The 14,800-nt window shown below is 38.7% G+C and overlaps 1 protein-coding gene across 1 annotated transcript; it reads left to right on the top strand.

The window, feature by feature from the left end:
* The first annotated feature begins 487 nt into the window (after nucleotides 1-487).
* Nucleotides 488-14,396, top strand: chfr (checkpoint with forkhead and ring finger domains, E3 ubiquitin protein ligase). The gene is made up of 18 exons (XM_067603401.1): nucleotides 488-629; nucleotides 1,618-1,741; nucleotides 2,459-2,558; nucleotides 2,824-2,933; nucleotides 3,044-3,103; nucleotides 3,877-4,074; nucleotides 4,689-4,766; nucleotides 5,153-5,327; nucleotides 5,458-5,612; nucleotides 5,921-6,083; nucleotides 6,355-6,554; nucleotides 6,756-6,872; nucleotides 7,221-7,304; nucleotides 7,989-8,059; nucleotides 8,690-8,777; nucleotides 8,935-9,042; nucleotides 9,770-9,842; nucleotides 11,428-14,396. Exons 2-18 carry the CDS (start codon nucleotides 1,633-1,635, stop codon nucleotides 11,468-11,470), a joined length of 1,932 nt encoding a protein of 643 aa, XP_067459502.1. The 5' UTR covers nucleotides 488-629; nucleotides 1,618-1,632; the 3' UTR covers nucleotides 11,471-14,396.
* The last annotated feature ends 404 nt before the right edge of the window (nucleotides 14,397-14,800 follow it).

Raw genomic sequence — 14,800 nt, 5'->3', positions numbered from 1 at the left:
GAAGCTTCTGTCATGAAAATGCAGTGGCATGACTGACCACGTCATAAATGTGCATTATGTGTGTAAATCTTTGCATTTCGAAATGCAAGATTTCGGCATACATAAAGTATTATCCATTCATCAGCTTTGAATTTAAATTCAAACTCTTAACTGGCTACACAAAATACATCAGTTATTGTCTGTTTTTGCTGTTTTTGCTGTGGGACTTACAAAGGAAATAGTTCCTTACATTGAAATGTGTAACAAAGCTTTCATTTGTTCCAGACGTAACAAACACATATGCTTTTCTTTTTTTTTCCAGCATTAACTTCTCTGATACAATTGTGTATGCACTTGCTACTAAATATATATTTAAGGGCACTAAATGTTGTTGTTATTGTTTTTATTGTTTTCATGAAACTGAGCATGTGACACTTTCTTTGGCCTACTGGTGTTTTGTGTTACTGATGGTTCCTCTATGGAGTCCACCTCTACTCACACACCCAAACTGCCCCTCCTCCATCAGCTGATAACGGTAAATAATGTCAACGCTGAGCTTGGCAGGAAGTGCATCTTGCTTCTAGCTGGAACATGAGGATAAGAAACAGTTTTATACAGAGCCACTGGGACATCAAACTCATATTTTGACGGTAAAGTAACACGTTTCAGACATGAAGTTACATAGCTATAACACTACAGACATTTGTGGTTGTTGTGAACTTCCTGATTTCTCTTGGCTACACGGTATAGTTAGCTGCTAATGTTAGCAAACACGCTAGCTTACTATTATGAACGAAGTTGTGTTATCACGTTAGCTGTGATGATATCACGGTGCATTTGTATTATGACACATTTTGTCACACTGATAGTTGACGATTGAAATAACTTAACGATTTCCCAGTGTGTCACAAAACAAATCTTGGCTCGATAACTAAGTTAGTAAGCTCAGGAAAGCCAAAGCTTAGCTAGGTCTCGTTAGCAGAACTTGTCCCGTTAGCATCCAAACCAAACTTGATGAGAAACTCTTTGACATGAGTGCAGCCTTGCTCATTTGGCAAGTTGCTTGTTGTTCTTACGCTTTTCATGACCTTTAACGACTCATAAAAGTTTACTGGTGAATTCGGCATACATAAAGTATGATTCATTCAACAGCTTTGAATTTAAATTCAAACTCTTAACTGGCTACACAAAATGCCTCAGTTATTATGTGCTTTTGATGAAAAGAACTGTGGGACTTAAAAGGAAATAGTTCCTGGCACAAGCTGGTATTTTGGACAAGTACAGACATGAAGAATAGATTCATAGATTGATTTTAAAAAGAGATTATAGCTTGTTTATAAAGGTGTGTCTGCTGAAACCCAAGTGTCTGTAAATATTATGTTTTGGTACCCAAGTTGGCATCTGACAGAACCTATCTGGCTGGCAACAATGAACAGATAGATAGTTTGACACAAAACCAACTTTACTGACCAAATAAAATGTCTCAGCAGGTTTTAGATAGATCAGCGTACACCAGAACGTTTGCTGGTTATAATTTCACTTTCTCTTTGCAACCATGTGCCATATACAAAGCAATGACATAAAAAAGTCAATGTAAACTCAAACTCATTCTCTCATTTTTAAATTTTTTTTGTATAGAAAAAACATTGGGAGATGGACAGTCACAGAAGAAGCCGACCATGGGGAAAGCTAGTCAAAGTGGACTCCAGTGAAAGTGAAGTGCTGCTTTTCAACAGGGAGTGCACAGTTGGCCGAAAAAAAGGTAGGTTAGATTCTGTATGTTATGGAGTGAACAACATAGATAAATCTGATTTAAAAAAACCCAGTTCATGTTTTTATTCTGCCTTTAAAAAAAACTCTAAATATGTTGATACCTATCAACAAAAGACAATCCCATCTCTAACGCAGACATTGCTGTCTGGAGCCTTTAAAACCTCCCCCTTGAAAACACAAAGCCTTCTTTAGCGCACCAAACTTAGACAGCCTCTTGTGATGATAACAAAAGGCGTCCATTGAGAACATGTGTGCAGAATATTAAGTAGGTATTTTTTTGTATGGGTTTTGCTTAAGAAAAGGTTAGGCCTATATTTCCCTATGTGCCTGCTTTGTTGTCAAGGGCTTGTGGGGGTTTACTTTATTACAATGCAAAATGAGTAGCCTTAATTGGTTAGCTCATGTCTGGGCAATAAAAAGTTTAAAGACATCACGGCAAAAGACAGTTTCAGGTGTTCAAGGTAGCTTAAATTTTCCAGTGTATAAATTTGTAGATGTTGAGCCATATCAGCCAGAATTGCTGAGACTTTGTTTTGATCAGAAAAAAACTAAGAAACTAACATAAAATAATTACCCTTTAACATACCCTATACCACTGAAAAAGTTAATGAATATGTCATATCAAAGCCGATTTAGAGAGACAAAGTAATCTGCATTATGTTAATTTTGTTTTTTTCATGACATTTTTTTTATTTTTTCCTGCCAGGATGTGATCTGGCCTTTCCAGCCAACAAACTAGTCTCAGGGGAGCACTGCAAGATTGTCCAAGATGAAAGCTCAGGGGTTGTTAGGCTTGAAGACATGAGGTATGATAAATATTCAACCATCAATGAATTCTAACAGCAGTACAAACTGTTGCATTTTCAGATGGACTGAGATGAATACTATGTGTTCTCTGGGGTATGAATGAATGAAACAAAAGACATGATGTTTAAAAAAATTCAAATTTGAAAGAAAAGCTATGCTTGTATTTTTAGAGCTGTTCAAATATGCTTGTATTTGATTTGTCCTTTCATAAAACCTTTTGCATTGTACGGTGATACATCAAATTGTACGTTTGTTTGTTTGTAGCACTAATGGCACAGTGATCAACATGTCCAAAGTGGTTAAAAAGCAAACTCACATACTGCAGAACGGCGATGTCATCTACTTTGTATACAGGAAAAGTGAGCCAGAACAAAGTGAGTTGTTAATTTTGCTAGTCAGTTTTTAACTTTCCCATGACAATAATATGTTTATATCAGTTTATAAGAAGCAAAGACAAACAATATGTTCTCTTGTTGCCCTGCAGACATTGCCTATGTTTACCACTCTATCAAAGCGGAGCAAGCTATTTCACAAACTAGTTATGGTAAGTAGTCAGTTAAAGGATACGTTCCAACTTTTCAAGTCTGATCTGAAAACAACAGTCAGGTGTCCATAAGAACTGTGAAGTAGGTTTTCCTCGCTGTAATCCATCCTCGTTCATACTGACTATTAAAAGATCCCCTTCAAATGCACTTTCAATGTAATTGATAGGAGCCAAAAATCCGCAGTGTGTCCACACAGTCATTTTGTGATGAAAATGCATTTAAAAGTTGATGTGAAGCTTATATGAGGCTTCAGCAGTGTGAGTCAGGTCATATCAAGTGGATATCTGCCACATTTACAGTCTTTTTAGCATCAAATTCCCTCTTTGTGTTTCCTCGGACAGTGTTTCCCTGTTGAGCTGTGGTGGAAGTATAGTAACAAAAAGAGGAACTTTGGCACTAAAAAGACTGTAACATTGAAAGATATCTACTTGATTTGACTCATTTGGACGCTGAAGATTGATATTAGCTTTAGATAAACTTTTAAATACATTTTTGCGCAGATGGAGGCTTGTCGAATTTGTCCTCCATCACTTACATTGTAAGTGCATTATGAAGGGATCTTCTAATGGTCAGTATGAACAAGAAGAATGATTACAGTAAGAAAAACCTACTTCAACGTTCATTTGAGCACCACATTTAAGACTTGAAAAATTGTGAACCCGTCCTTTAATTCACCATAACTCTTGTGTCAAATTTTTATTACGCAAACATTTTTATTACACAGCTATAGCATGCCTCACTAGTAACCTCCCACCCTGTATCTGAACATCAGACATGGAGAGGTCAGCCATCAGTCCCGCTCCTGTTCCATCTTCAGAGATGTCATTCTCTGTGGAGCCTGTCATGCTCACAAAGGCTCCTTGGGATATAACTCAAGAAGAACCTCAGCCCTCCACATCAACTTCCCACCTCTGTATTCGGAGCCCTACCATACCTGATCCTCTAGCAGCTAGAGTCTGTCCTGCCTCTGGTAAGTTCTCAGCTAACACACTGCTGAGGTGGGGTGATCCATTTTTTTTGCATTTTCCTTTGGCTTTTCCTCTGGAATTTTAACAGTGTGTCACTTTATTATTCCTTGAACTTGTCAGGTTTTATTTATTTCTGCAGATAAATTGTTCATGTTTTTATGCACTTTTGGGAAGAGGGTTCTCAAAAGTGAGCAGGGGTGTCTGTAAAATTGTGGTCTTCTAATATTTCCTATAATTATTTGCCATTGTGTTTTCTGGTTCTGTGACAAGATAGAATGTTGAACTGTTGTAGAAGAAAAGATATGTTTTCTTCCATGGTGTCTATACGCTTGTTTCAGTGTTGCAGAGAATATGAGGTGACTTAAATGAAGAAAGAAATCTTTTAGCAGCAAGATGATAATGATTCTAAAGAGTCCTTTTGATTTAACTTGATAATACATTGTTTATCATAGATGGATCGTTTGGTATTTGTCAGTGGTTGACAGTATGAACTCATTTGTAAAGCACTGGTAACCGCAGTGAGGGCTAAGTTGTCTTTTGATTGTACATCAAAACAAACTGTTTTATTATACAGTATTAACATTTTTTGACCCTGTTATGTTGTTGCCTTTGTCAGGTCAAGCTAAAGATGCTGCCCCAACACAGGAAAAAGAGATGGAAAACCTGGAGCCAGAAAGCAAGAGGAGGAAAACTGGTTTGTTCACTTATTACTTCTGGGATGAATCCATTTTTTTCTTGATTCCTCACATTAAATTTTATGCATTACAGGGCTTTACTCTGAGCTTTTGTTCTAACCCCAACACCCCCTATTCAACCTCAAGCCCAGACAAATGCCAAAAATAAGTGCACAGATTCAGCAAGAGATTTAGCTTCATCTCATCTAAGCCAATTGCTTTATGTCAGATCTCATCTCTTTTAGTCATAAATGTCTTGCTCAGCTTCTCGCCAACATGACTAGGCTGTGTTCGTGACCTCTCAAAATTTTTCCTCCTATGACTTTGGATAAGATAACCATACCAAATGTTTCAAAAAGAGCAAAGATAGCTGCAGGTTTCACATGAGGTTCATTTTTGTTCACAGATAAAGATTATGATTTGAGCTTGCCACACACATCCAGTACAGAGGTGGCGGGGCCAACTAAGGGAAGTCTTGGGAGTCTTTTGACTAAGCCACCAGTAGAAGGGACTAAAACTGATAAGATGGAGGAATCTCTGACTTGTATTATCTGCCAGGACCTACTGCATGACTGTGTCAGGTAAGACTCAAAGGCTCTGCCATCCCTCAGGTATCCAAGGTTACAAGGAAGCCCTGCTTTGTGGTCTTGTTAGGTGCTTTGCATGACTACTGAAGGTCAGTGGTGTGTGAGTAATTTTTTTTCCCTTTAGCTTGCAGCCCTGTATGCACACCTTCTGTGCTGCCTGCTACTCAGGCTGGATGGAGCGCTCTTCTCTTTGTCCTACCTGCCGCTGCCCTGTGGAGAGGATCCGTAAGAACCACATCCTCAACAACCTGGTGGAGGCCTACCTCATTCAGCACCCAGGTTTGCACAGATAATGATCATTCTAATAGCACCTTTTTAATCATGACATATTGGCACTAAATGGATGGAAATAATAGCCTTACATATCTATTTTTATATGCAAGCTCTACAGGATTTATAGCCCAAAAAATCTTGATCTATTTTATGTCGATGCTGACATTGTGTACGTGTGTACGTGTGTACGTGTGTGTGTGTGTGTACGTGTGTGTGTGTGTGTGTACGTGTGTGTGTGTGTGTGTGTGTGTGTGTGTGTGTGTGTGTGTGTGTGTGTGTGTGTGTGTGTGTGTGTGTGTGTTCCTGTTCCACAGAAAAGTGTCGCAGTGAAGAGGACCTGAAGAGCATGGACAGCCGTAACAAGATCACTCAGGACATGTTGCAGCCAAAAGTTGAGCGGTCCTTCTCTGATGAGGAGGGCAGTTCAGATTACCTCTTTGAGCTCTCTGACAATGACAGCGACTCCTCAGACATCAGGTAAAACGTTTAGTTGTTTGTAGAAAACATACAGTACAAAATAAATATTTCTAATGATCTGATGCATACGCGATATTTACCATTTACCAAGATCCAAAATGAGAATATTAGTAATAACATGAGATAAAATTATTGTAAATAAAAGAGGTCATGCAAAAATAACAATGTAAACCATAAATGTCATGATGCCAACAGTGTTGGAAACCTTCTTTTTGCTTTTTTAGTGAATAAGTTCTCCATGTGATTCGTCGTTGTGTTTTTCTGTCTCCAGTCAGCCTCTGGTGATGTGCAGACAGTGTCCAGGCTACAGGAAGGAGGTCAGTCAGGTGCTGTTTGCTACAGGGTCAAACTATTGGGTCCCTGGTCTGCCAGTCCCACCGCCTATACCTCCTCCACCCAAACCAGCAACTGAGGAAGGGTCCTCAAAGCCCACAGGGGAGCAGCCCTCAACGTCCTCGGATATCCCTTCAGGTGATTATTAGAGGAGCTAAGCAAGGAAGACTAGCAAAGTACAGGATACATTGTTCTGTTTTGATCTTCATTCCAGTAAACAGCTATAAATGGAAAATACAGTCCACTTAAGCACTCTTATGAAGATCCTCCTGCCTTTCTTTCATATCATATGTCTTAGCTTCAGTCTAAAACCTTTCTCTTCTCCCCTCCTGTCTGCAGCTCCTCAGGACTACTGCTGCCCCCCTCAGGGCTGTCATCTCATCTGTACCTGCTGCCTCCAGCCGATGCCAGACAGACGGGCAGAGTTAAATAGCCCGCAGGTTATTGCTCAGCAATGTGAGTGGTTACTGAACTTGTTGGTCCAGCTGCAGCAGTGTAATGAATGCTGACTGAATGTGGTCGGCTTAAATTCTACTGTTAGGAGAAGAAAACTACGTACAACCCGTGAAACATGAAGGGAATTGATGTAGGAAACCAAAATTTATAGATAATACAAGCCAGTCAGTGCAGGTGCAACTTAAATTGTGCAAGGCTATTCAGTATATAGACATATTTAATATACATACTTTAAGGTGTGCAATACATATAGAGTCATCTGATAGTACAATTTAGCCAGCAGTTCACATGTGTGGATTTATTGTTCCATTATCCATCCCACATGTATGATGTGCTGTGTGTTGGCAGGTGTGCTGTGCCAGCGACCCTTCTGTCATATGTACTGGGGCTGCCAGAGGATTGGCTGTCAAGGCTGCCTGGCTCGATTCAGTGGTATGTATCCGTTTCAGCAAAACAGCCTCAGGGGGATCTCTGCTGTTAGACTTATTTCTGTGTAATAGGCTGCGACCAGTATGGGATTTTTTGGCTGTAACTAATATACTGTGCCTTTTAATTGATGAGGCTGAATCTAGAATAGTGTCCTAATGCAGTACCTGTAACGTTGATCATAGCCATTCTCAAATTTAAAAGCACTCTGTTTCCAACAGGATTGTATTCTCAGCAGGTTGGTGTGGAAGGTCATTAAAATACCTGCAAAATAAATTTAGGTTGCAGGCTTTCCTTTCACAACCAGCACAGAATAGATTCCACATCATGTATACATTATTAAACGAGAATCATACTTCAACTTACAATCAACTTTCAGGTATACTTTTGTATTAATGATACACGTTTAGTATGAGATGAAAGCTCCATATACAGTTCAGCAGTATTGCAGAGGTGACTGAATGACTTTGGTTTGTGAGGAACCTTTGCTTCTGCGGCTGATCTAAAATTAAACCCACTGAGTTTTTGTAGCTCTGTGCCATAAAAATACAGTTCAGGAATTCAAACCTGCAACCCTTAAAATCCTCTCTGTGATTAAGATACTCAGAAATTTATTTCTGCTTATTTGAGCGTTGGAAGTGCGCTGAAGGTTTTGGGGGAGGAATCCCCCTTTTTTTTTTTTTTTTACAGAACTCAATCTGACAGACAAGTGTATGGATGGTGTGCTGAACAACAATAACTATGAGTCAGAGATCCTCCAGGTAAGATGGACTTTGTCAAATATTCTAACAATTGTCGACATTTTTGGTCTTCAGTTATTTATTTTTATATAAAAATGCATCACATGTTTTGGTCAGTGTAGGGTGTGCTATTTACTCAGGATGCACTGGTCTGATCGGATATCAGCAAAGATACTGACCTTATGAAGCATATTGGATATCAGCCATGGAGTGACCTATCCACATTTAATGCAGTTTCTTTGTAAATGCAGTTATACTATTCAATGTTTCCACTATCAGTTACATTCATTTAATCACAACAAGCTGAAAACAATCCACAGTTGCTCAGCTGCCCTGACCTCATGTTACCTTACATAGAAATAATTCCAGTGAGTCCCTTGCAGCAACATCAACAGATTTTTCAATTTTGGAAAAAGAGAGCACTCGTATTGGTACTTAGTAACAGCAGATACCCTGAGTTGAGGGATTAGAGTTTTAGCATTTGCTACTCTATAATAAGTTTATATTCCAGATTGCAAAAAGTCAGCTGTACCAATAAAGTTCCTGTCCACAAGTAATAAACTTCACTTACAACTCATGTTAAGAATTAATATTGAAGATGCTTGAAATACATGTCTGCACCTACTGACTGTGTTTCCATCCTTTCACCAGAACTACCTGTCCTCCAGAGGGAAGTCATGGAGAGATCTGCTCCAGGAGACTGTGCAAGGCTTACAGCAGGGAAACTACTATCTGACAGGTGAGCCTTTAAATCACAACCCAAGGAACTTTAAAGTATCTCCAGCCTAGTGCCTCACAGCAATGTAGCATGTACAATGTGGCTGACCTAAGGTCACACTGTTATCTGAAAAGAATAAGTGATAATACTGTTTTGTTCTTGACCCCGTCTCTGTCAGATTGTCGTATCTCTGCAAACACCATCCTGTGCTTCTGCTGCGGCTTGCGAACATTCAAGGAGCTGGCCTACAAGTACAGACAGAACATCCCCCCATCTGAGCTGCCAGGTCAGACACACCATAGTGTTTTTTTCTGGAAAGGATTAACATTACAGGGGGAGGTGGGGAATAAAATATCCTCTGTGCTCCTCAGTCATTTAACTCATCTCTCTGGACTTCATTTAACCATCGCAAAATTACGTAATGTGGTCTGTAATAGACATGGACATTCAACAGGACTGGCTAAATGAGAATACTTGTACCCACCTACCTGTAGTTGACATTACAACAACTTACTTGATGATGTTACATGGCTTTATTGTTTTTTCCATTGTCGTATTAGTTTCTAAAAAGGCCTATATATAGATTTTTCAGATTAGCAAAAATATTTTAGACTTCTTTCATTTCCTCACTAACTTCCAATGTCACACTGAGCTGATGAAATGCAATAGGAGGAAAAGCAGCTTTTCCTGTTGAAAGAAATCACAGATACACTTTATAATACAAGGACGTTGCTCCAGACAGGACTTAAATTACAGGAGGCCCAGCAAGTTTGGAGAAAGACAGTATTGAATTGCAGCTGCAATTATTACTGTGGTGAGTGTGAAAAATGACCCACATTCTCGCTCTGGGTTGGATTAAAACGAATGACCAGTGCAGGTAATGTTAACATCACTCAACCTCCCCCAGAGCAATAAATCCAGTGCAAACGGGGCTTAAGACTTTTTTCGGACTGTTACAGCCAAATGTTTATGTCATACACATGAATTAACTTCATTTATTGTTCTCTCCTCAGCTGCTGTAACTTCTCGTCCTGACTGTTACTGGGGACGCAACTGTCGTACGCAGGTTAAGGCACACCATGCAGTGTAAGTCTTTTTACATAGGAAACACCACAGGAACTCATATACTTGGTTTCACATAGCTTGTCTGTCTCCCAGTAGTTATGTGGCAGAACTGCTTTTTGTAGTGGCGACAATGACATCGGGGGTCTGTTCCAGAAAGCAGGTTTAAGACACTCTGAGTTTGCGGTTACAGAACAGCTAATCAGTCAGTTCAATCAACTCTTTAGGATGTTCACCCTGAGTTAACTGTGTGCGTGGTGAATGAAAAAAGCTATCATGAATGGAGTTGCAACACTGTGATTCACCATGGCAACAGGTAAATAAAAGGCAGATCCTCCATTTTAATTCAGTGGAGGTAGAAACATTAATGTGTGTGTATGTGGAGTGTGGAAAGAGAGTTAAGTTAGAGATAAGAGATTAAACAGATAAGACATATTTTACATAGAAGAGACATATGACATCTGGTCCAGTAATAATGAGTTTGCTGATTTGCAGTTGAAAAGATGTGGAGGTTCAAATTGATGTCTTATGTTTAGACGTCTGTTTGGATCTTGGCTCAACAGCATTGGGTGACTTTGTTTCAACTTTTTCAACAACTGTAGAAAATTAAAACATTGTGTCTGCCAGCTGCTTCAGGCTCTGCAGCAGGGAGGAGACAGAGGGAAACTCAGGGTTTGTTGAAGTAAACCTGCCAGCGAGCAGGTCAGCTTCACACACTCAGTTACTGTGGTAACTGACCCTGACTTTAGGTTACCTCTCGGAAAAGCCTGAGTTTCCCTCGTCTCAGGATTAAGAAACCCGGAGTTTTCACTAAACCTGCTCTCTGGAATACACCTCACATCAACTCGTGTCCTCTCTGCAACTCTGAAATTGTTGTTTATTTGTGGTTAAACATTAGTGTTACTTTCAAATTTCAGTGTAATGCTTCTTGCTGTACCACTTGTCCGCCACTTAATCAGTAACTGCAGATTGTAATTTAAAAAATGCTGCTGAACGATGAACAGTTGAAACCCACCTTGAGAAATTGTCCATTATGCGTTATGCAGAGGGCAACACCCATAGCATTAATCAAAAGCAAATTATTCATTTAAAATGTAATTTATATAATATATGAAATTCTAAATGTATAATATATATTAAATTTAATCACATTGACATATTTTTAGGATTTGCATTATTGTAAAATAGTTCAGCTACAGTTTTTTGTTTTTTTTTCAACTTTTTTTTAACTTGTTCAACAAATGTAGTTAGTTATACTATTTTGGACTGTTGAGCATTCAGAGTAACTTTGTTGACAAGTCACTTATATCAGTATCACATTTTTGTTAATCACCAATATAGTGTTTGTGCTGTGGTGCTACTGAACCATCAGGTTGTTGAGTCATAAATGTGAATGGTTCTGGCAGACACATGAGACGCTGTGTGGCAGCTTTCTGCATGCTGTTCATTAATTTAACCACTAGATGGAGTCCTTGTATAAACGTAGGTCTTAGAATTCTCCAGGTCTGGTGTTTGAAGATCTTAACAAGGTGCCTCATTTGGTCTCATCTCTTTGATTTTGTGCTTTTACCTGCAACATTCATGTGATTTCTTCTTATTTTCGTTCCAGGAAATTCAACCACATATGTGAGCAGACACGTTTCAAGAGCTGAGGGAGCAGGCGTCTCGTTTCTCCACCTAACTATCAAATGTGTCAAATGAGCATCATGTGTACTGGAGAGACACAATCTTGCTAGGTTTTGTTTTGTCCATTGTAGGTAACTGTCTCACAGGTGCTCTGCCTGTTATGCAATAATCAAATGCAAAAAATACAATCAGTATCCACTGACAGTAGTGTCTTACCTGACACAGGGCTGCGTGAAATAATGCTATGCACATTAACATTAAAATTTAAGTTAAATAAAGGTTCAGGTTGCTCTTTAGAGCTGGGTTTGCAATTAACACCAGCCACCATTTAAATTGGGATAAATGTTGTCTGTGGCTCCTGTATCTGTCAAGTCTACCAGTTAACCGCCAACTGTAAAACAAAACTGATCGCTCAGATGAAGAGCAAATGAGGCAATCTCTATGGATTAAGGCCATGTTCATGGAGGTTCACAAGACTTGATGTATATTTACTTTGTACTTTAACTGTCTTATTTAAGAATCCAGGGCTTCCTACAACACACATATTCATATTTGTCCGAAGTTTGAGAGGAATGCTGATGAAAATAACAGTTGCATATCGCTTGAGTATAGAAACTGTAAAGTACAGAGTATTATAGCAATAGTAATACTCTTTAGCACAATTTGGGGCCAAAACACAAACTGCTTCCAAGATCCAAACGGTTAATAACCGGTTGAACAATCGTAATATGTGTACATTTCTCACCTCCTGAGTACATTTTTTCTTTTCCTGTTTTGCCACGGCATTACTGTGTTCCCAGGCAAAGGGCAAAAAGCCACATCAAAGCCCTGCATACATACGATTTATAATCCCATGTGATATTTGTATAGGATTTTATGTCTGTGGGAAGGGGATCAATGTGTTGTAATGCTGTCAGAGGGCACAGGGGCCTCTGTTGTATGCTTTGCTCTGGATAATCATCTCCAAGGTGATTAAAATAGTGTAGAAGGGATGCTTTCTCAGACCCTTGTAGTGAGGGTTATGCTGTGATGAAATTTTATTCCATGTAAAGAGGAAAAACTAGACTGCACTCCAAAAAACAGCATTGGTTAAACATGCTGAGGCTGCTTGTAGTGGCATCAGCTAGAGTTTTCATATACAGCGTTGTGCAGGATACACTTGCAGAACCAACAATTTAGGGAATCGTGCCAATACAAAACACAACTGTATGTTCTGTTGTGATTGTGTTCCAATTATATGTTATAATGGAGTTAACCTTTTAAAAATGTATTAGAGGTTGTTTTAGAAAATAGATTGTTTTTCTGTTAAAGTTTTGGAGATATTATCAGTTGTTGGATTTTGTTAGATTAAAAGTGAAGTTAAACAGACTTTCTCTGGTTCCTCAGGTACACAAAGCTGCTGTTTTGTTTGTTTAATTGCAGGTTAACCATGTTGAGTGGTTAGAAAACTGTTGTGTACATGTAAAAGCTGTCACTGAACAGGCATGTCAAACCTGATGACCTCTGTTTTATCTTTATGACTATCATCACCCAAGTGTCAATAAGTCACGCCTCCCCATCATGCGAGAAAATGCAGAGCTAGTATTGATGTCTATTAATTTTTGACAAATCAGCCTTCAGTTTTTTTGATTTATTCAGCCAGGGTTAGAACATCCAGACACAAGTTTCAAGAGGCCTTATATATTGAATTACAGGAATGAAGTACTAGTTTCGATGTTGTTTTTTCTTTTTTAAAAATCACTAGTGTGTAGAAAATGCTGGTGGGTGTGAAGAATAGCAGGAAGAAGTTAAAAACAAGTCTTAGCTGACATCCAGTAAATTTTATATGATTTTATGTCTTATTTTTCAAAGTTTATCTTGTTTTTCATTTGATTTAGCAGAATATGTACTGGAGATGTCTAAAATGTTTGCTAGATGTGTTAATATTGAGCAACTATGAGGATATTTGCACATAACTTGTCTCACACATATGGAACAGCTTCCTTATTGTTAAGTCTACAAGGTTATATACTTGAGCTCATAATATCTGATTTGTAAATGTATGAAGAGTTTTATTCCTAAATCAGTTATCCATCATCAGAAAGAAAAAAGTATGTATCCTTGATAATGTAAGTGCGTAATTTTAGAGAATTTGGTGTGTTTTGGATCTATAGTGTTAGTAACATTAGCCATAGTGAATATGGATACACTATGAGTAGTGTTTTGGAATGTAGCTCTTCATATTTTCTTTTTAGTGTTGGGGGCAATGTTTATGATCCATTCTGGGATGGGGTTGTAAATGGGCACTTTCCAGGCCTCTGCGTGAGCTCCTGAGTTAATTTGTGGTAGCTAGGTGGTTTAGAGTTTTCTTTTTTTTTTTTCACCCTCTCAGTCATGGTGGGTCCACACTGGCATTCCTTAGCGGCTCAGGCCCTCAGCACAAGCCCAGTCGATCCCCCGACAGAGGGGCTGGGCAGGAATTGGTATTAAAGAGGCTTTGGAGGAGTGCTTTGCATTCTCCCTGTGGTGGGGTGTGTGGGGTGTTGTATACTAAGACAAATATTTACTCACTTTATGTGCAAAAGTCTGGACCAAGCTGCTCAGCAGTATGGAAGAGGCAGGTTTTATTCTACCTCATCACAGCTCCCAGGAACCTGGGAGACAGGACGGGCATCGGAATCACATTTACATCAGCTGGGCATATGTCTCTCAACATGGGGGATGGAAGTCCTTAGTGGTGCCTGTAAACTGTGTATGCAATGCACTATTTGAACAGTTAGTCTAGACTATAATCGACTTCTAGTTAAATCACCATAGAGTAGCACTAGGCACATGCAAAAAATGTTTTTTGACAAATATGTTTAAGAGTTTGACAAATGCCCTGTATGTTGTATTAGCAATGAAAAAACTGTATTTTAAATGATTTGTCTGTGTATCTTAACAAATTAAAAGACTGATAGCTGTCTGTAGAAATGGACTTGCTTTTCTTACCCAACTTCACGAGGAGTCTGCAGAATCTGTAGTGTCACCTGGTGCCAAGTAGTGTTCAAGTAAATACACTAAAGCCCTGTTTTTCTTCATTTTTTGTATATTTATTAGAGTTGAAATGAAAAAGAATAATTGGACAGGAAATCAATCAACTATTTTAATAATCGATTGCTTGTCTTCTTTCTTTAAGTAAAAGTGCCAAAAAGTCACTGGTTTAGGCTTTTTCTTGGTTGTCTATGACACAAAATATATTTATCTTTGAGTTTTGGTTGAACAAAACAAACAATCCTATATTGTAAGGGATATTTTTCTGATGTTTTATACCACAAGATCGTTCGAGAAAATGATCAGCAAATGAATCGCTAATGAAAACAATTGTTATATGATTG

The sequence above is a fragment of the Thunnus thynnus genome, chromosome 2 (assembly GCF_963924715.1).
Source record: "Thunnus thynnus chromosome 2, fThuThy2.1, whole genome shotgun sequence".
NCBI lineage: Eukaryota > Metazoa > Chordata > Actinopteri > Scombriformes > Scombridae > Thunnus > Thunnus thynnus.
This window is presented reverse-complemented; position numbering and strand designations above follow the sequence as displayed.